The sequence below is a fragment of the Mastomys coucha genome, unplaced genomic scaffold, assembly GCF_008632895.1.
Source record: "Mastomys coucha isolate ucsf_1 unplaced genomic scaffold, UCSF_Mcou_1 pScaffold4, whole genome shotgun sequence".
In the NCBI taxonomy this organism is placed as follows: domain Eukaryota; kingdom Metazoa; phylum Chordata; class Mammalia; order Rodentia; family Muridae; genus Mastomys; species Mastomys coucha.
This window is the reverse complement of record NW_022196910.1, coordinates 54,304,338-54,323,703: the sequence shown is the minus strand read 5'-3', so window position 1 is coordinate 54,323,703 and position 19,366 is coordinate 54,304,338. Positions and strand designations below refer to the sequence as shown.

The 19,366-nt window shown below is 48.5% G+C and overlaps 3 protein-coding genes across 5 annotated transcripts in view; 1 reads left to right on the top strand and 2 right to left on the bottom strand.

The window, feature by feature from the left end:
• Nucleotides 1-3,866, bottom strand: part of Agap2 (ArfGAP with GTPase domain, ankyrin repeat and PH domain 2) — a 17,917-nt gene extending 14,051 nt beyond the window's left edge. Inside the window, exon 1 of one of the 2 annotated variants that reach the window (XM_031348925.1) lies at nucleotides 3,552-3,866. In XM_031348925.1, the coding sequence (XP_031204785.1) occupies nucleotides 3,552-3,711 (160 nt within the window). In that variant the 5' untranslated portion in view covers nucleotides 3,712-3,866. The remainder of the gene's footprint in view (nucleotides 1-3,551) is intronic. The other variant, XM_031348926.1, reaches the window with a different exon arrangement.
• Nucleotides 3,867-9,573: 5,707 nt separating this feature from the next.
• Tspan31 (tetraspanin 31) lies at nucleotides 9,574-12,339 on the top strand. 2 transcript variants are annotated; one of them, XM_031348929.1, is made up of 6 exons: nucleotides 9,574-9,767; nucleotides 10,344-10,511; nucleotides 10,859-10,939; nucleotides 11,196-11,327; nucleotides 11,427-11,540; nucleotides 12,028-12,339. In XM_031348929.1, the coding sequence occupies exons 1-6, from the start codon at nucleotides 9,705-9,707 to the stop codon at nucleotides 12,187-12,189; spliced, it is 720 nt and encodes a 239-aa protein (XP_031204789.1). In that variant the 5' UTR covers nucleotides 9,574-9,704; the 3' UTR covers nucleotides 12,190-12,339. The 2 variants fall into 2 exon arrangements, with proteins under 2 accessions (XP_031204789.1, XP_031204790.1); XM_031348930.1 differs by having other exon boundaries at nucleotides 9,577-9,767; nucleotides 11,628-12,088.
• Nucleotides 12,340-12,342: 3 nt separating this feature from the next.
• Nucleotides 12,343-16,092, bottom strand: Cdk4 (cyclin dependent kinase 4). Its single transcript, XM_031348927.1, has 8 exons — nucleotides 15,873-16,092; nucleotides 15,183-15,416; nucleotides 14,915-15,050; nucleotides 14,645-14,812; nucleotides 14,414-14,523; nucleotides 13,583-13,633; nucleotides 13,350-13,485; nucleotides 12,343-12,710 (listed from the first exon to the last, which is right to left on the bottom strand). The coding sequence occupies exons 2-8, from the start codon at nucleotides 15,398-15,400 to the stop codon at nucleotides 12,618-12,620; spliced, it is 912 nt and encodes a 303-aa protein (XP_031204787.1). The 5' UTR covers nucleotides 15,401-15,416; nucleotides 15,873-16,092; the 3' UTR covers nucleotides 12,343-12,617.
• Between the last annotated feature and the right edge of the window lie 3,274 nt (nucleotides 16,093-19,366).

The window sequence follows — 19,366 nt, the reverse complement described above, 5'->3', positions numbered from 1 at the left end:
CCGCTGTCTGCTAGGGCGGTACAAAATCCAGGACTGGATTTTCCCCTCCCAAAACCTGAACTGGATTTCCTGGGACTTGGATTCACCTTCACCAATTACCTAGCCCCCTCATATCTCACACCAAGGTTAGGGAACACGAATGTGGACTGTGACATTTAGGGACAAAGGTAAAAAACTGAACTATTGGCTGGACGGACGGACGGGTACGGGAACAGACAGAACTCTTTTGGTCCCTATCAACTCTGGGGAAGCTGAAATGGGCTATCCCTTCCCAGGACATTTCCCCTTCCCCTCTCAGGGTACCTGGATGAGTCTTCCTTCTCATCACCCAGCTTCCTCTCCCACCCCACTCCCACCCCGTACTGAGTACTTGCACTAACCCTTGAACTCATTGTCCCAAAGTGAACTTGGAAAGTGTCCCCAGGGATGGGGACAAACAGGAACTTAGAAGGGTAGGAAGGGGTGGGGTGTTGCCTCTGGAAGGGAGAAGCTTGAGGGCTTCTGAAGCCAATCTGCAGCATGAGTCAAAGGCCCAGCTCAAGGTGGAAGAAATACATCTACCGACTGACACCCCCCCCATTCCAAAATGCATCTAGTCTCCATAGCAACCGTAGCTCCAAGAGTGTCTCCGAAGCAGCAGCGGGGATAAGCGGAGAGGAGGGATCAGTGTGTAGGATGGGTGGGAGACCAATCAGGGGATGCTGGTTAGTTGAAGGCCTTACCCTCACACCTGGGTACCCAACCGCGGTGGGGGGATTTGCTCCCTGGACACAAGGAACCCCCTCAGCTGACCCAGCGGGAGCCAGCCTTTTTAGGTGTTTTCATTCAGTGTCCTGAGGTCTATGTAGCCATGTTCTTACAGCAGGTGTGTGTGGAGGGGGATGTTGGGGGGAGAGGCAGAGTGAATGGACAGCATTTGTGCTGTGTCCCCACCCCTTTGGGGGCTTTGGAGTTCAAGGCTTTGTCCTCCAGAGGGGCAGAGAAATATGAGCAGTTAAGCCCGTGCAGAAGAGACACTGAGACCCCATGGAGGGGGCGGGGGCTGGAAGGAAGATCTCCTTGAAGCCTTGGGGACCCCTGCCCGGGATCTGGAGAGTCTCCGCGGTACTTTGATTTTGCGTCCCACCCTCTTGACGCAGCCCAGACTATAATAAGTGCTGCCGTGGGTGGCTCTTGGAGGCAGGAGCCTGCACCGTGTGTTCTTCGGCCTGGTAGGGGGTAAGGGTTGGGGACTGAACCGGGATGCAGGGAGTCTTTTTGTTCTACAGAGACCCATATCTACTCTCTCCCAGATCCCATCTTTGAGGTCAATGGTTTCTTAGGGATTGTCCATCAAACATCCTAAGGGCAGGAGACCCACCCTAATTTTTCATGAAGGAGACAATTTCGTAAACCGGAATTGTTAGCTTTTTAGTATTTGGGGGTGGAGCGGTCTCAGTTTTCCTTCATATTTAGTGTGAACAGAATTCTGTCTCAGAAGAGAACAAATTACTTAGGAAGAGCACAGCTTTGCCAGATGAGGTAGTGCACTCTTTTGAGGAAGCTGAGGCAGGAGGATAGCTCAAAGTTTAAGGCCAGCCTGAGATACACAGCAAGTCCAAGGGTAGCCGGAGATAGACAGCAGGACCCAATTCAGACTCAAAACAAAAACAAAAACAAAAAACAAAAAAACATAGTGTTGGACTGGTAGAGCACTTGCCTGCCATGGTTGGAGGCCTGGAGGTCCTAGATTTTATCCCCAGCAACACACACCACACACAAAGATAGAAAGATCTATCAGCCTGCACTCTCCTTACCCCCCCTTTCTCTGTCTCTCTCTCTCTTTCTCTCTTTCTTTTTAGATAGCTGAGTCTAGGACTTGCTTTGTAATCAAGGCTGCTCTAGAACTCAAGTTCTGCTCTAGACCCCCCAGTCCTGCTCCATTCTCATAAGTTGTGAGACTATGGTGCTAGGGTTACTGGGATACCCCCATCACACTAGCTGCCCCCCCTTCTAGGACTAAGAGAATTCCTTTGCCTGGTCCCAACCCCACACTATTCCAGACAAAGGTGGAATCCAGAGTTCTTCCCCTAGGCAGCTCTGTGGACCAGCCTCCCAAGGGCTCACGCTCTTATCATTGTGGGCATCAGGGAAGATGCAGGTGTCCTTCCTGTCAGGGGCTGTGTTCAGGAACTGAAAGAGGTGCCTCAGAAGGACAATGGGAAGACAGAGGCGCGAAACGCTCCCACTAAAAACCTAAACCCACCAAGCCTACCTGCAAACGGTGCCCTGGTGTCAGAAGGTGTCCTGGATGGAAAGCATTTGCTTGTTTGTTTGTTTGCTTGTTTGTTTGTTTGTTTTTCCATACAGGGCTTCTCTGTGTAGCCCTGGCTGTCCGGGAACTCACTCTGTAGACCAGCCTGGCCTCAAACTCAGAAATCTGCCTGCCTCTGCCTCCCAAGTGCTGGGATTAAAGATGTGTGCCACCACTGTCCAGCTATGGTCGATCGATTGATTGATTGATTGATTGATTGATTGATTTAAACACTCCTTTCCCAAAGAAGTAGCTGAGAAAGGAGAGGTCTGATGACTGGAATGATCAGGGTCCGATGGAGGATGCGCTTCCTTCTCCCTGACATAACTCGCAAACAAGGAAGCCTGCTTCTGCGAGTTCTTGGGAATCCAGAAAAGGATGGAGTCTAACAGCCCCCCAGTTCCTCAGTGCTAGGCCTTGTGTCCAGAAAAGGATGGAGTCTAACAGCCCCCCAGTTCCGCAGTGCTAGGCCTTGTGGATGGAGAACAGACTTGCCAGGGCCCCTACCCAGGAGCCAAGGCTACAGTGGGCAGGAGGATGTGGCGGATGCTGTTGCCATGACAGCACTTCCTCCCAGTGTTGTCATCAGTTACTCTAATGGCACTAGGGAGGTAGAACGGAAGGAACCCGAGGGGAAGACAAGAAGGGGAGACAGAAGGAGAGGGAACCAAGGCAAGTCCTGGGGACCTCACTGTACTGTGGCTGTGTAAAGTGTGGAGTTTTAAGGGCTAGTATGTCTGGGAACCTGACATCCTTTGTGGTTTATCACAGCCAACCCTTTCTCTCTCTCTCTCTCTCTCTGTGTGTGTGTGTGTGTGTGTGTGTGTGTGTGTGTGTATGTGTGTGTGTTTCTCTACAGCTGGAGAACAAGAGGTCACTGATCTTTAGTGGGTCCTGGGAATGAGCACATTATGGAATCCCAGAACCTTCTGCCCTGACAGCTTCCTGTTCTGGACTCCTCACACAGGGACTCCACCTATCGGGTCTATCTCCCCAGTGTATATCCACTCTCTGCTGCCAGCAAGGTCAGTTCAACAGTGACCCGTATTTTGTTCATAGTCAGTTTTTGGGGAAGAGGGATAATAATACCCCCCATGTCTTTTTCCATCTCCCCTAATGTCTTCTTCCGAATTCCCAGCTCAAGAACTAGGAAGTCGATGCTTGAACAGCCAGAAACTATGTTAAGACACAGCTAAGCATTTCCATATCCCATACTGGTCCCCAAAGCAGCCAAGTTAGGGACTGATGCATCTCTTACCTCGTATGCTGTCCAGTGAGGCCTGGATGCCAGCTCGGAGTTCGGGGTCACCCACTCTCTCTGCCAGCTTCCTGAGTCGGCTTAGAGCTTGCTTAGCCACCTCATGTCGTCTGACTTCTGCTCTTACTGTAGCTGTAGCCAACTGCCTCTGGGCATACATGTTGTAAGACTTGCCTTGCCAGAGTACCAACCACCTCTGGCTTCAAAGCCCATGACCCTGTAGCCCCTAAATTTCAGAAGGCCCCTTCTGCTGGTGCCCCAGAACTCCTCGCCCGCCCTTCCGTCTGTCGGCCTCACTTCCTGACTGGTGAGCTTTCAAACCCACAACCCACACTGTACTGCCTCTTACACCTCCTGCCCCCTCTAGCGTTGGCCCTTCAGCTCTGACAGCCAGCCCCGATAAGGATTGCTCAGTCAGGTGAATGGAGCAACTTTCATGAGTGTTCCCACGGCCCCAGTGGGAGGTAGCAAATTAAGATGGGTGTGGATTCAGGGAGAATGTGGCCAGTAGAATTTCAGATAGGATCCATAGTCTTGGCGATTTACAAATTTATCTTAGAAATAGAAAAACACAGAAATCGGGACTGGAGAGGTGGTTCAGCGGTTAAGAGCACTGACTGAGATGGCTCAACAGGTAAGAGCACCGACTGGAAGCAAAGGTCCTGAGTTCAAATACCAGCAACCACATGGTGGCTCACAACCACCTGTAATGAGATCTGATGCCCTCTACTGGGGTGTCTGAAGACAGCTACAGTGTACTTACATATAATAAATAAATAAATCTTTAAAAAAGAAAAAGCCGGGCGGTGGTGGCGCACGCCTTTAATCCCAGCACTTGGGAGGCAGAGGCAGGTGGATTTCTGAGTTCGAGGCCAGCCTGGTCTACAGAGTGAGTTCCAGGACAGCCAGGGCTACAGAGAAACCCTGTCTCAAAAAAACAAAACAAAAAAAAACAAAAAAAAAAAAAAAAAAAAAAAAAAAAAAAAAAAAAGAAAGAAAGAAAGAAAAAAAATACAGAAATCCATATACGATTACTTGGTCTGTCACCACAGAAGCTTGCTCCAGCCCAAAGGTTATTTTGTTATTATAAATGAGTACACTGTAGCTGTCTTCAGACACACTAGAAGAGGGCATTGGATCCCATTTACAGATGGTTGTGAGCCACCATGTGGTTGCTGGGATTGGAACTCAGGACCTTTGCTTCCACTCAGTGCTCTTCCCCGCTGAGCCATCTCACCAGCCCTCTCTACATACTTCTAAAGGCTTCCCTTAGTCAGCTACTCACTATAACCATAAAAGACCCAAGTAGTTGTGGGGTGGATGGGTTATAGGGAGAAAATAACCTGTAACCAGTAAAACTATGTGCTCCAAGTTCAGTTTCTAGCACAGTAATTAGCATGTGTGTAACATGTAATCATTTACAACATACTTTCATATATATTCACAACAAGGCCAAAGGGTGGGATAATTTATCACCACTATGAAGAGGTGGGAGCCATTTGGCAGAAAGGCCAATCACAGTTGAACAAAGATCTAATTATGCTTGTAACTGGAGACACACACAAGTGGGGTGCTTGCTAGCTCCTAACTCCATACCATTGTTCTGCCCTCAATTTGTGACCTGAAATAGAAGAATGAGGGGGCTGGAGAGATGGCTCAGTGGTTAAGAGCACCGACTGCTCTGCTGAAGGTCCTGAGTTCAAATCCCAGCAACCACATGGTGGCTCACAACCATCCGTAATGAGATCTGATGCCCTCTTCTCTCTTCTGGTGCATCTGAAGACAGCTACAGTGTACTTACATATAATAATAAATAAATTTAAAAAAATAGAAGAATGAGCAATTAAAGGAGGAAACAGAGATAAAGCAAGTTTGGTGTCATGGGTAATGGTGTTCACAGGCATGTGTGTTCCCATGTGTTCTGGTTTCATTTCTCTTACTGTGATACAGTACTCTGTCAAAAAAGCAACTTAGTCAAGAAGGGTTTGTTTCACCTTACAATTCTCATTTTATGGTCAAGTCAGGAATTTCAAACAGGAGGTCACACTACATCCATAACTAAGAGCAGAGAGAACTGAATGTATATATGCATATATGCTCTTATACAGTTCGTGACTTCCTGCCTAGGGAGTGGTGCCACCCATAGTGGACTGGCTCTTCCCATATTAATTAAACAATTAATTAATTAAGACAGGCCCACAATTCAACTCGATGTTGACAAAATGACTCTAAACTGTGGCAAGACAGCTAAAACTGCCGTTCACAGGATGTGCACATGGGTGGACATGTACGCATGTGGCTTTGTGTGGGTTAGTCCAAAGGTGACCTTGTCTTCCTTGATTGCTCTCCAATTTATTTATTGATTCAGAGTATCTCAACAAGCCCAGAGCTTGCTAACAGGCTAAACTAGTTAGCCAATTTCGTAGTGGAGCTCCTGTCTCCACCCTCAGTGCTAGAGACTTACAGGCAGCAGCCAATCCTACTTGGCTCTTTTTTTTTTTTTTTAAGATTTACTTATTATATATATAGTGTTCTGCCTGCAGAAGAGGGTGTCAGATCTCATTATAGATGGTTGTGAGTCACCGTGTGGTTGCTGGGAATTGAACTCAGGACCTCTGGAAGAGTAGACAGTGCTCTTAACCTTTGAGCTATCTCTCCAACCCCTCTACTTGACTCTTATGTACACTCTGGGATCTAACCTCTGCTTCTTAAGCTACATAGCAGGCATTTAACCACTGAGCCATCTCCTAAGTATTTAGTTTCAGTTTCATCCAAACCTGTCTGAAGATACTAAATTATTTTCTTTTTTTTCTATTTTTTTTTTAAAATTTCTTTATTTAATGTATATGAGAGTACACTGTAGCTGTCTCCAGACACCAGAAGAGGGCATCAGATCCCATTACAGATGGTTGTGAGCTACCGTATGGTTGCTGGGAATTGAACTCAGGACCTCTGAAAGAGCAATCAGTGCTTTTATTTTATCTTATTTTATTTTTGATTTTTTGAAACAGGATTTCTCTGTGTAGTCCTGGCTGTCCTGGAACTTACTCTGTAGACCAGGCTGGCCTCAAATTCAGAAATCTGCCTGTCTCTGCCTCCCAAGTGCTGGGATTAAAGGCATGTGCCACCACCCCCCAGCCACAGTCAGTGCTCTTAACTGCTGAGCCATCTCTCCAGCCCCTGAATTATTTTCTTATGCATATCTTCTTTAGAAAACTATTTTAGAAGTATTTGTTTTATTTTATTTTACTGTATTTTATTTTGAGACAAGATTTCTTTGTGCAGCCCTGGCTGTCCTAAAACTCTGTAGACCTAGCTGGCCTCAAAATCACACTGCCTCTGCCTCTAGAGAACTGGGACTGAATGCTATGACAGCACTGCCTGGCCAGTATTTAGTTTATTTAAAATTTGTTTTGCTTTGGGCTGGAGAGATGGCTCAGTGGTTAAGAGCTCTGGCTGTTCTTCCAGAGTTCCTGAGTTCAATTCCCAGCAACCACATGGTGGCTCACAACCATCTGTAATGGGATCTGATGCCCTCTTCTGGCGTGCAGGTGTACATGCTGATAGAGAACTCATAAGATAGATAAATAAATTAAAATGTTTATTTTATGTGAATGTTTTGCCTCCATGTATGTATTGTGTCATGTGTGTGCCTGGTGCCTCCATAGGTGAGCAGAAGATAGTGAGTCTCTTGGATCTGGAGCTAGGGGGGTTATGAGCCACCATTTGGGTGTTGGAAACTGAACTCAAGTGCTCTTAACCCTGGAGCCGACTCTAGATAGACCCTCAAGATTCTCTTCTTTAGGGTGATTTATTGATTTATGAAGGATAACTTTGAACTTTTTTCCCCCCCAAGCCAAGGTTTCTCTGTATAGCCCTGACTGTCCTGGAACTCACTCTGTAGATCAGGCTGGCCTTGAACTCAGAAATCTGCCTGTCTCTGCCTCCCAAATGCTGGGATTAAAGTCATGCACTACCACTGCCTGGCTGAACTTTTTTTTTTTTTAATTTGGAGATAAAGGGGTTATGTTTGGATTTTTGTTTTGTTTTGTTTTGTTTTTTGCTTTTCGAGACAGGGTTTCTCTGTGTAGCCCTGGCTGTCCTGGAACCCACTCTGTAGACCAGGCTGGCCTTGAACTCAGAAATCCGCCTGCCTCTGCCTCCCAAGTGCTGGGATTAAAGGCATGTACCACCACCGCCCGCGCCCGGCAAGAGTTATTTATTTATATGAGTACACTGTAGCTGTCTTCAGACACACCAGAAGAGGGCGCCAGATCCCATTACAGATGGTTGTGAGCCACCATGTGGTTGCTGGGAATTGAACTCAGGACCTCTGGAAGAGCAGTCGGTGCTCTTAACCACTGAGCCATCTCTCCAGCCCCTTGGACTATTTACTGTACTCCATAAAAATGGAATAAACAGTAAGAAATGAGCGTTGCTAGGTACTGGGTACTGATATCCTGACTCATGTAGTCCTCAAGACAATCTAGGATCTGTTGGAGAAGTATTGCTAGGTGTAGAGGCGTAACTGTCTACCCCCTTTTACAGATAAAGGAGGCACAGGGGATTTAAGTAGCTGGCCCATACAGATACTGAGTCACAAAGTTCAAACCCTTGCAGTTTGACTCCAGCACGGATAGACTGCAGCCAGTCGCAGGATATGAGTACAGTGTGTGGAGTTGATGGGAGTATTCTCTGGTTTCGTTCCCACCAAGGTCGTTTCTTTACCCAGGAGGAAGAGAAAGGTTGTGTCGTTTGTCACTCCACTCAAAACCGACCAGCCACCCACTATTCCCCCTCTGGAGTGTAAGAATTGGGCCTCGGGGATGAGAGATGATGTCTCAGTGATTAAGAGCACTGGCTGTTCTTCCGGAGGACCTAGATTCAATTCCCAACAACCACACGGCAGCTTACAACTGTTTGTAACTCCAGTTCCTGGGGTATGACACCCTCATACAGACATACGCGCAGGCAAACCCGCCAATGCACATAAAATAAAAGTAAAATTTAAAAGACAGTATGGAGACTTACTTATTCATATTCCAGACTCGCTCCCACTTTGTGTCTTGTGCCAGCCCTGATTTTTTTGTGTTCTAAATATGTAGAGCAGCCAGGCAGTGGTGGCGCACGCCTTTAATCCCAGCACTTGGGAGGCAGACACAGGCAGATTTCTGAGTTTGAGGCCAGCCTGGTCTACAGAGTGAGTTCTAAGACAGCCGGGGCTACACAGAGAAACCCTGTCTCGAAAAAACAAAACAACAACAAAAAAACAACAAAGTGCAGAGCACACCAGCGTCTGTGCCTATGGTTCTGTCACGAACACGAATGCACCAGCCTCAAATCACTGTTTCTACCTGAATTTCTGACGTGTTCACACTGCAGAGAAAGGAATACAGAACGGAGCAAGAGTACTAGTAAACGCATTTAACAAATGCTTGAGGATATTGCTATGCCTGACCTGGACCCTCCCTAGCTGGGCTACATCGTGCATGTGGCTCCTCTTGCTGTTCCAGAGTATGACACACTAACAACGAAACGACGGCATCATCGTGACACCATCGGGAAACGCGGGAAATGGGCGGGGAAGGGTTATCTTTAGAGGTACAGAGCCCCTTCCTCCCACCCCTACGAACCTCCTTTTTCCTGTTCACCTGAATCCCCTGAGTATCTCCTCTGGTTCCTAGTCTCGAAACTCCGTACTCAGGAATCCAAGATTTTTTAGTTAGCTTCTGGTCCCTAAAACGCTGTCTAGAAACCCTGGCCTCAGTTTCTTTCTTTTCTTTTCTTTCTTTCTTTCTTTCTTTCTTTCTTTCTTTCTTTCTTTCTTTCTTTCTTTCTTTCTTTCTTTCTTTCTTTCTTTCTTTCTTTCTTTCTTTTTTTTTTTTCCTAAGTTTTGTCCAATGAAGAAACTAAGGGAAAGACTGGGAGGCGGGCTGGTGACGTAATGCACATTGATTGGCATTGAAGTCCTGGATGTCCTGGATTAGCCAGGAGTTTCGCCAATCCAGAGGCAGGGGTGGGACGGTGCAGGCGCAGAGAATTGGTTTGGGTGGCTTGAATTTAAAGCGATAGACGCTGTTGGAGTCCTACAAGACGGTCCTCAATACCCTCCCCACAAATCTTGGGACCATTTGAGTCCCCAGATCTGGGGAGATGGTTTGCGGTGGATTTGCCTGTTCCAAGAATGCGCTGTGTGCTCTCAACGTGGTTTATATGGTGAGATTTTGGAAATGGGTAAATCTAGGGGCGGAAAGAATAGGGGAATTTCAAGGGGACTTCCGGCGTGGAGAGGGGTGTAGTGGGGGTTCTGGGAAGCTTCCCAGAAACTTCCGGCGAAGAGGGAATTCCTGGGTACTTCCGTGGAAGAGGAAAGACTTCCGGTGATGGGGGGGCTTGTTTGGTGGTGGGCAGGGGTGGATTGAAGACTGCGGGCCTATAGTTAGTTCCAAGTCTTCACTTCTGCTCCAGTTTCTTCCCAAACTAGAGATGCTGGACAACACCAAGGGTTCCATTTGTGTCTTGGGTACCTTGCCATACTCTCTCCCAGCTATTCCCAGTTACTTGTGAAGCGTGCTTAGAGATGAATAGTACTGACTGCACACCTTACCTTGTTAAGTCCACTTCTCCTTGGAATAGCCTTGGGTTATGCTGCATGCTAGGAATTCTTTGATAACGAGAGTCTCATTGTGTAGCTAGCTAGCACAGACTAACCTGGAACTTTGCTGTGCTGCAGTTGCAGGTATGAGCCACCACATCAGGCTGAATGAAGTGTATTCTTCCTATTTCTTGCAGCTCGTGGGCTTATTGCTCATTGGCGTGGCTGCCTGGGGCAAGGGCCTCGGTGTGGTGTCTAGCATCCACATCATTGGAGGAGTCATTGCTGTGGGAGTCTTCCTTCTCTTCATTGCGGTGGCAGGACTGGTGGGCGCCGTGAACCACCATCAAGTGCTGCTCTTCTTTGTATCCTGACCTAAGCGACTGGGGCCTGAGCAGGCTTTTACTGGGCAGGGGACCTCAGATGTCTCTTTGTTCTTACTCTGTAACCCACAGAAGTTGACAGTTTTCCCCCAACTTGATAAAAGTGCAGTTTTGTGAACAGAGAAGGACCTTGAACTCTGCCCCCTTGCCTGCCACATCGAAGTTAGAATTACAGTGGTGAGATTTTAAAGACAAAAACTGGGATCACACTATGTCGTCCTAGCTTGGAACTCACACAAGGCTGGCCTCCACACGTTTTGTCTGCCTTTCTCCCTGAATGAGGTATTTTAAATGGAAAAACAGATCTTTTTGCCATAACTTCTTTTCAGTATATGATCATCCTGGGTTTGGTCTTCATCTTCCAGTTTGGAATCTCTTGCTCATGTCTGGCTATTAACAGAAACAAACAGGTAAGGGTAAGCCCTCCCATGTACTTGCTTTTTCCACCTTTATCTGACCCCTACATCCTGTCCTGCTCAGACCCACTGCTTCCACAGATGTGTGCTCCCTGAATTAACCAAGATGCAGTTAGAGAGAACCCAAGACACTTGACAGTGACGTGCTGCGGTTTCTGCGGGGTCGCCCTTCTTATAGCAGGGAAAGGGAAGCTCCCGAGCTGAGCAGGATGCAGGGAGACTGAATGTTCCTCGCCCGTGTGCTCTCTAGGCAGATGTCATCAGTGCTTCATGGTGGGTCTTGAGCAACAGTACCCGGCATGAATTGGAGAGAAGTCTCGACTGCTGTGGCTTGTTCAACCTTACAACCCTAAGCCCACAAGACGACACTTCCTGTAGTGCAGTAAGTTGGAGGATTAGTCATTCCTGGGACATTCACCAGGGCTGTCTGGATGGGGCAGGTGAACGGCTTTGCATTGTCTGCATATACATTTGTTCCTAGATGTGCAAAACTAGGAGTCCTACGTGCCAGATGTGTGGGGAGATGTTCCTTAAACATTCAGACAAAGCCCTCAAGATCCTAGGAGGTGTTGGGCTCTTCTTTAGTTTCACAGAGGTAACAAACAAATCCCGTTCCCTTGTGTACACACCTATAAGCCTTCAACCTTATGGTCCAAAAATAACCTCTCTCCCTCTCCTGTAGCTCCTTGGTGTTTGGCTAGCAATGAGATTCCGGAATCAAAAAGACCCTCGAGCCAACCCCAGTGCCTTTCTATGAGCCTTTTGATCTCCCAGGTAGCATCTCTGCAGCCTAGGCTGGATCCTCCTGCCTCAGCCTCCTGCTGGCATTACAGGTGTCACCACACTCAGCCAGCCCCTGGATCCTCCTGCCTCAGCCTTGCCATCTCCCAGCTTTTTAAATACCCCCAATTCTTGAAAACCTTTGTTTTAGAGAAAATAGGTCCCTTACCTCACCCCCAAGAACTGATCAAGAGGTGGCTAGAAGTATGTCTGTGTATTTTGGTGGGAATCAAATGGTGGAAGGGGGAGGCCTCTATGCCTCTCCCTAAGAGGGTAACTTCACTGTTTTCCCTCCCTTCAAGACCCTTGCCTCCAAGGAACAGCCAGTTATAACCCAGGGCCTCACAAGGACTGGGCAAGTACTTACACCAATCAACTGTCACCCCAGCCCCACCTACAGTCTCATCAAAGCAGGACCAATGAACTTCGAAACTAAGGCCATTTTGACCAAATATTCAAAGTAAGGATTTGAAAGATCCTCTCTGATCTTGTCGGCCAAAGAGCTGGCCTGCCTGCCCAGACCCTTACAGGGAACGACTTGCTTCCGTGCGAATTGTTTCAAACCTCCCAGTGGCAAAGCCAATTGGAAAAACATTAAAGAAAAGTAAAGACCACACTTCTTTGTCTTGCTTTGTTTTCCTGTATAAAAATGATCCCAATATAAACCAGGGAGGGAAGGAGACAGATACATCTGCCCTATAGTGGAGAGGAATGGGAGGGTAAGGGGGAGGGCATCAACCTCGAAAGGAGAGGTGGGGAACTGTCATTTAAGGCTTAAAATATTCTCTGTAAAAAATTGGAGGACTCTCCACAGCCTCAGGGGAAGGCAGAGGCCGCTGCTTCAGTGAGGTTCTCTCCACCGAAACTGGCAGAGGCAAGGCAGCCCCTCTTCTCACTCCGCGTCACTTTCCTCTTTGTGCAGGTAGGAGTGCTGCAGGGCTCGGAAGGCAGAGATTCGCTTATGTGGGTTAAAGGTCAGCATTTCCTAAGTGGAGAGGGCAAAGGTCAGAAAACAACTGAAGAGCTGATGCTGATGCCCACCCAACAGGGCTGGGATAGCCTGTTTCCTTTATCCTACTCTAGTTGGCCAGTCTCGACAGCAGCGAAAACTAGTCCGTCCATAACCAGATCTTAGCTCCAGGATGGTCCTTCATCTTTGTGTGAGCACAAAAATACGCACATGTCTATATATACACTCGGAGGTCAGCAGTCTGGGTTGCCAGTCCCTGCCTCCCATTTCGTTAGAGTGCTGTATTACCAGGGGATCTCTCCATCTTGCCTCAAGAGTAACATTACAGGGGCTGGATGGCTTAGCAGTTAAGAGCACTGCTCTTCCAGAGGTCCTGAATTCAATTCCCAGCAACCACATGGTAGCTCACAATCATCTGTACTGCCCCTTCTGGTGTGTCTGAAGACAGCTACAGTATACTCCTGTACATTAAATAAATAAACCTTAAAAAGAAAAAAAAAAAAGAGTGACACTACAGAAGCACCCACCTTCTACATGGGTTCTGGGGATTTGAACTCAGGCCCTCATACTTATGCAAAGGAACTCTATGTACTGAGCCAACTCCCCAGGCCACCCCGTTTCTTATCTTAACCCAATCCCCACCAGGCCCAGTACCAGCAGCAACTGTGCTCCGGATTCCTCCATCTCCGGCACCACTGACTGCACTGGCCGAGGCCCTCGAGGGGCAAAGGCTCCACGAGGCAGAGACACCTCTCGCGGCCAGTCGTCTTCTGGAGGCAATCCAATGAGGCTGTGGGGAAGGACAAGTCAGTCAGAAGGGCCTTTCTCATTCTTGTCTCCAGCAGCGGAAACAGCAAAAAGTTTCCTCTTCCTTATCAAATACTTACTCAAAGATTTTCCCCAACTGGTCAGCTTCAGAGTTTCCACAGAAGAGAGGCCTAAGGCAGAAATATACTTAAAGTGTGTATTATGTCAAAATTAGGGGAGTTGGGGCTGGAGAGATGGTTCAGTGGTTAAGAGCACTGACTGCTCTTCTGGAGGTCCTGAGTTCAATTCCCAGCAACCACATGGTGGCTCACAACCATCTGTAATGGGATCCAAAGCCCTCTTCTGATGTGTCTGAAGACAGCTACAGTGTACTCACATACATAAAAGTAAACAAATCTTGTTTTGCTTTTTGAGACAGTGTTTCTCTGTCTAGCCCTGGCTGTCCTGGAACTCACTCTGTAGACCAGGCTGGCCTCGAAGTCAGAAATCCGCCTGCCTCTACCTCCCAAGTGCTGGGATAAAGGCATGCGCCACCACGCCCAGCCTGATGAATAACTATTAAGGGGATCAAACTAGAAAGTATGGAGACTAGGACTGGGAAGTTCTTAAATTCAGGACATTCCAATATGATTTCTTGGTTCTAGGCAAGGTGGTCAGTATGAACTGGGTAGGTTGGGTGTCCTGCACCATACACATACAAGAAGAGTGATGGTCAAGAACAGGACAGAGTGTGAGATTCGGGGTACAGAAGCATTTGCTGAGTGTATATGAGTTCTGATTTCAACCTCTAGTACCATAAGAGAGCAGCAAAAGAGCTGCGGAACTGAGGGTGGCTCACACCTTTAATCCTAGGGCTTTGGAAGCAGAGGCCAAGGCCAGCCTGGTCTACAGCCAGGGCTACACAAAAAACCCTGTCCCATTAAAACCAGAAAAAGTTTCTAGTCCCGTACTTCCGACGAAACATCTCTGCAAAGATACAGCCAACGCTCCACATGTCCACAGGCGTTGCGTATGTAGACTGCAGAAGAACTTCAGGAGCCCGGTACCAGAGCGTGACAACCTAAAGAGAATAGGAGAAATGAGTGGTGAGCGTCGTCCTCGAGAACCACAGCTGCTTAGCTCTGAGAATTTCATGTACAAGACCCCTCAGCTGCTATGGGAAACCACTGTCTTTTACTGACCACAGGCGTGAGGGCCATCTGGTAGCTGTAGATCCTCGCTAGGCCAAAGTCAGCCAGCTTGACAGTCCCATTACTTGTCACTAGAATGTTCTCTGGCTTCAGGTCGCGGTGAACAATGCAGTTTGCATGAAGAAAATCTAGGCCGCTTAGAAACTGACGCATCAGATCCTGGTTTTCAAGAAGAAAGCAGAGAACACTGGAAACTATGTATCACTTCAAAATCCCAACAAGTTCTATTGCAAATATCAATCCACCCCCACCCCCACTCACTTTAATGGTCTCAACTGGCAAGCCTGGCGGAGGTGCTTTGTCCAGGTATGTCCTTAGGTCCTGGTCTATATGCTCAAACACCAGGGTGACCTTGATGTCCCGATCAGTTCGAGAAGTAGCACAAACATCCATCAGCCTGAGAAGAACAAATGGTCACCAGCTGGTCACTCCCTTTGTTTCAACTAGGCCTCTGGCGTTCTAGGGTCCCACTCCTGACTTAGGGATCCTATTGTCCTCTCCCGCCCCACTCCCAGTCCAACCTTCTCACCGTACAACATTGGGATGTTCAAAGGCCTCCAGCCTCCTTAACAAGGCCACCTCACGAACTGTGCTGACGGGAAGGCCCCCTCCAGCTGCTCCTCCATTAGGAACTCTCACACTCTTGAGGGCCACAAAGTGGCCACTATGGGGATCTCGGGCTTTGTACACCGTCCCATAGGCACCGACACCAATTTCAGCCACGGGTTCATATCGAGTGGTAGCCATTCTTGGAGCAGGGGATCTACAATCACAGAAGCTTCTAATACCAAAGTCTCTTTCACAGTGAGGAGGGGACGACCGGGCAGTAACAAAGAACTTCTGCACAAGACCTCGCCAACACTATCAGCAGCATCCCACCCCTCCACGCTTCTAGGGCCCGCGCCTTAGGTAACACAAAGACTCCCATCAAACCCTCCTCCGGCCACGTTTTGTCCCACAGGAAGAAAAAGAATGCTTTCTTTTCTTTCGGAGGACATCGCACTGGGCACAAAGAAGATCACACAGTGCACAGGATTTGCATCAAAGATTCTGCACTTCACTCTCTTGAAATCACACCCTCGCCCGAGACCACAAAGGCCCCACTTCCCGCCATTGGGCCACCTTCCATAATCAGCCAGCGACGCGCACGCGTGGGGAGCTGGAGGGTGCTGGTGGTGGCGGGGACTGGTCCCCCGTTACTGGATGGGACTGCACTCACCTTACGCTCGGCCAAGAGCTGTGGAGGTGGCCCTTTATCTGGGCCCGGGAGCCGGTTCCTGCGGCGCCATCCACCGGGGATCGGTCCCGGGCAGCTGGACGCTTCGGGCCAGACCATAGACACGGGCCGCGAGCTAGAGAGGCCCCCTCACCCCCACCCTCACCATGTGACCAGCTGCCAGAGAGGCGCGCGGAAACCCGGGGGGCGGGGCGGGCGCCGGACGTTCTGGACATGTGACCTCTACCCATGCGCAGTGGGCGACCGGGGCCGCTTTGATGGGAGGGGTGTGGTGGGTGAAGGGGCGGGGCCTGGGCGGCCACGTGAGCTGTTGCTATCCCACGTGACCCCTTTACTTTGCGCTGAGAAGCAGAGGTGTGGTTACGCTGCGTGGCACGTGACTGGCTGCCATACCCTGAATGCGGAGGGTGTGTGTGGGGGCGAGAGAGGGTGGAGCACAAGGCGGTGCCATGGCAACCTGGCCAACCAGCTCTCCACTCTCGGCTCAAGGCCGAGCCTGAGCGCATCTTCAATCTCACTACACGTCTCTATGTGGGCGGGAGGTCGAGGTGCTAGTGGGAGATCCTGGTGCCAGAGATGGTGTTGTAACATTTCCACTCCACCGCCATGGGGAAACATTCGTATTTGTGTCTTTCTTGTACTCATTCATTCAACAAAATTTTACTAAGTGTTTCCTTCCAGTTGGTATGCGATGTTTTTGTTTTGATGTCTCAGTCACTCGCCCTTTGAAGCGATGATAAAGATAGCTAATATAGGTAATTGTGGTCTTATAAAACAGGGAATAGACAATTTCTATCTGAGGAGGAAACTAGGATTAAAAGATGGACAGAAGATTAATATAGTAAGCCACAGTATGGGCAGCGGCAATGTAAGCTGTAAGCCTCCCCAGGAATATTAAAAGCAGCAAGAAGTGATTGGAAATAGGGATCCTTGATCTTACAAGGGTCTTTACACTAAGATTGCAACATATATATGTAACTGCATGAACAGACAACAGGGTGAGCATGTCCAGGGGTAGTCGCCACCACATTGCTGGAACATGACTTGTGTCTCTCTGTAAACCTGGGACTCCTCGTTGGGGCCATGTTCCTACTTTTTTCCCAATCCAGCTTAGAACGTACTGATTAGCGTTTCCTAAATGTTCTGCCTACAGCTATCTACTTAGACAGAGGTAGATCTGTGTGATGATTTCGTTGGCTCCAAATTCTTTATTGGGACATGGAAATGAAGGACCATGTTCCCATTTGTGAAAAATTGCCTAAAATCTAGAGCTATTTAAAGCTGATTTTGGGGGGGGGGGGTGCTGGGAATTGCAGTCAGTGTTTTTATATGCAGTAAGCATGAGTTCAGTCACTGAGCTATATTCCTGAACCCTAAACTCTAAAATCATATTTGAGACACTATAACTGAGACTGGTCTCAAATTAATAACATTTTCTTCTGCCATAGCCTCTGAATGCTGGGGTTTTGTTGTTGTCGTTTTTGAGACAGGGTTTCTCTATGTAGCCCTGGCTTTCCTGGAACTCACTCTGTAGACCAGGCTGGCTTTGAACTCAGAAATCCTCCTGCCTCTGCCTCCCAAGTGCTGGGATTAAAGGTGTGCCACCACTGCCCGGCTCTAAATGCTGTTTTTATAGATACGAGTAACTACTTTGGCTCTGTTTTATTTTATTGTGGATTTTTGTTTTGTTTTAATGAAACAAGGTCTCATATAGCCCAGGTTGGTCTTGAAATGAACATGTAGCTGGGCTAGCCTCAAATACTTGATCCTCCTGCTCCATCTCCAAAGAAATAAGGTTAAAAGCACGCAACATTCTTTTTTTCTTTTCTTTCTCTTTTCCTTTCTCTGTCTTTCCTTTTTTTTTTTTTTTTTTTTTGAGACTGGGTCTTGCCAGGTAGCCCCTCAGACTCTCCAATGTCCACATGCTTGGATTCCAGACCTCAGCCACCACACCCAGACTGAAACCACATTTTATTACTTGTTTTGCTGTGTATTCCATTCTAACTTCTTACTTTTCTGATTGAGAATGTAACAGGTATGGTGGCACATGCCTTTTAATCCAGGGGATTAGGAGTCTGGGAGGCAGAAGCAGAGGCAGGCAGATTTCTGTGAGTTCTAGCCAGCCTAGTCTACTTAGTGATTTCTCAGCTAGCCAGGACTACACTTGACTGATTCGGGGTGGGGGAGGGAATGTATATGAGAATGTGGATGTAAACTGAGGATTAATGTAAATCACAGTCAGGTACCATACCGAGGAAGGTGTGCATGAGACAGATCTTCTGGCGCCTGATGCTTCTTGCCTTGCCAACATGAACAGAAAGAAGATCCAGGCCTAAATTGGCTAAGGGGCGGGAGAGGTGGGCGTTTCTTTGGCTACGTTCTTAGGGCTGTTTTGGTTTTTTAGCTTTCTCAAAGTCTGTCTGGGAGCCTCTTCAACTCCAAATACAGGTACTCCCTGCTTCATTTTCCGCTCACAGGACCCCACGGCAGCTTCCTGTCCTTACAGAAGCTATCTTCTTTGTCTGCTTAAGTTACTAACTTACCCCCACCCCACCCCCATTCATGTGTCCATCCACAGCAGCTGGATGCTGTGCCCAAACATTCCTGTCTTTGCAGCCACTTTCCATTGAGGAGGCTTAATTGGGCAATCTGTCCCCAGTTCGACTTGCTCATTCCCTCCCTTTTCTGTTAATTACTCTTTTACTAATTAATTTTTTTCTCAGTGTCTTTGACCCAGTGGGCTCCCCGGGAATCCCTTTCTTTCCCTTAGCTCCACAAAGAGGCTGAGAGGGTGGGCGTAAACACAAAGCAGAAAAAAAATATGACAGGCCCAGTCGTAGCTCCAGGGGTCAACTTAAAACAAAGATTTAAGCGTGTTTAGGTGGTATTCACTTCAGAGTATTAGAGCTGAGGGCAGGAGGGTATTGTGAAAGACACGCCCATTCCTCTCGCGTCCTTTCTGCTCACTCGCCACCTTCACACATTAGAATCAATCGCTCGTTTCTCACAATCTGACTCCATTCCTGCACACCAACATCTCACAGTCCGGCACCCAGCACCCCTTACAGTCTTTTGTGTGTTGTTAGGATCCAGCCCTTGCCCACTCACCTCCCGTACACCCGACTCCCTGCAGAGCTTTCTTTGCACACACCCATTATGCATCTAGCTCCGGCCCCGTTACACCTGCAGCCTTCGAGGACTCACCTTCCACCCTCGCCCCCACCCGCGCGCACACACCTATTCTTCCACCCCGGTACACACTCCCCATCGTTGGCCACTCCCCTCCCTCCCTCCCTCCTTCCCTCCCTCCTCCCCTCCCTCCTTCCTCCCGCGTCTGGCACACTCGCCCCGCCCCTGGGGACACCTGCTCGTGCTGGGCAGGGCGGGGATGCGCAGCCGCGGCCCCTTCTCCTCCGCTCCCCCTCCCCGCCCCACCCCTCCCTCCATCCCTCACCGGCTCCCCGGCTCCCGCCCCG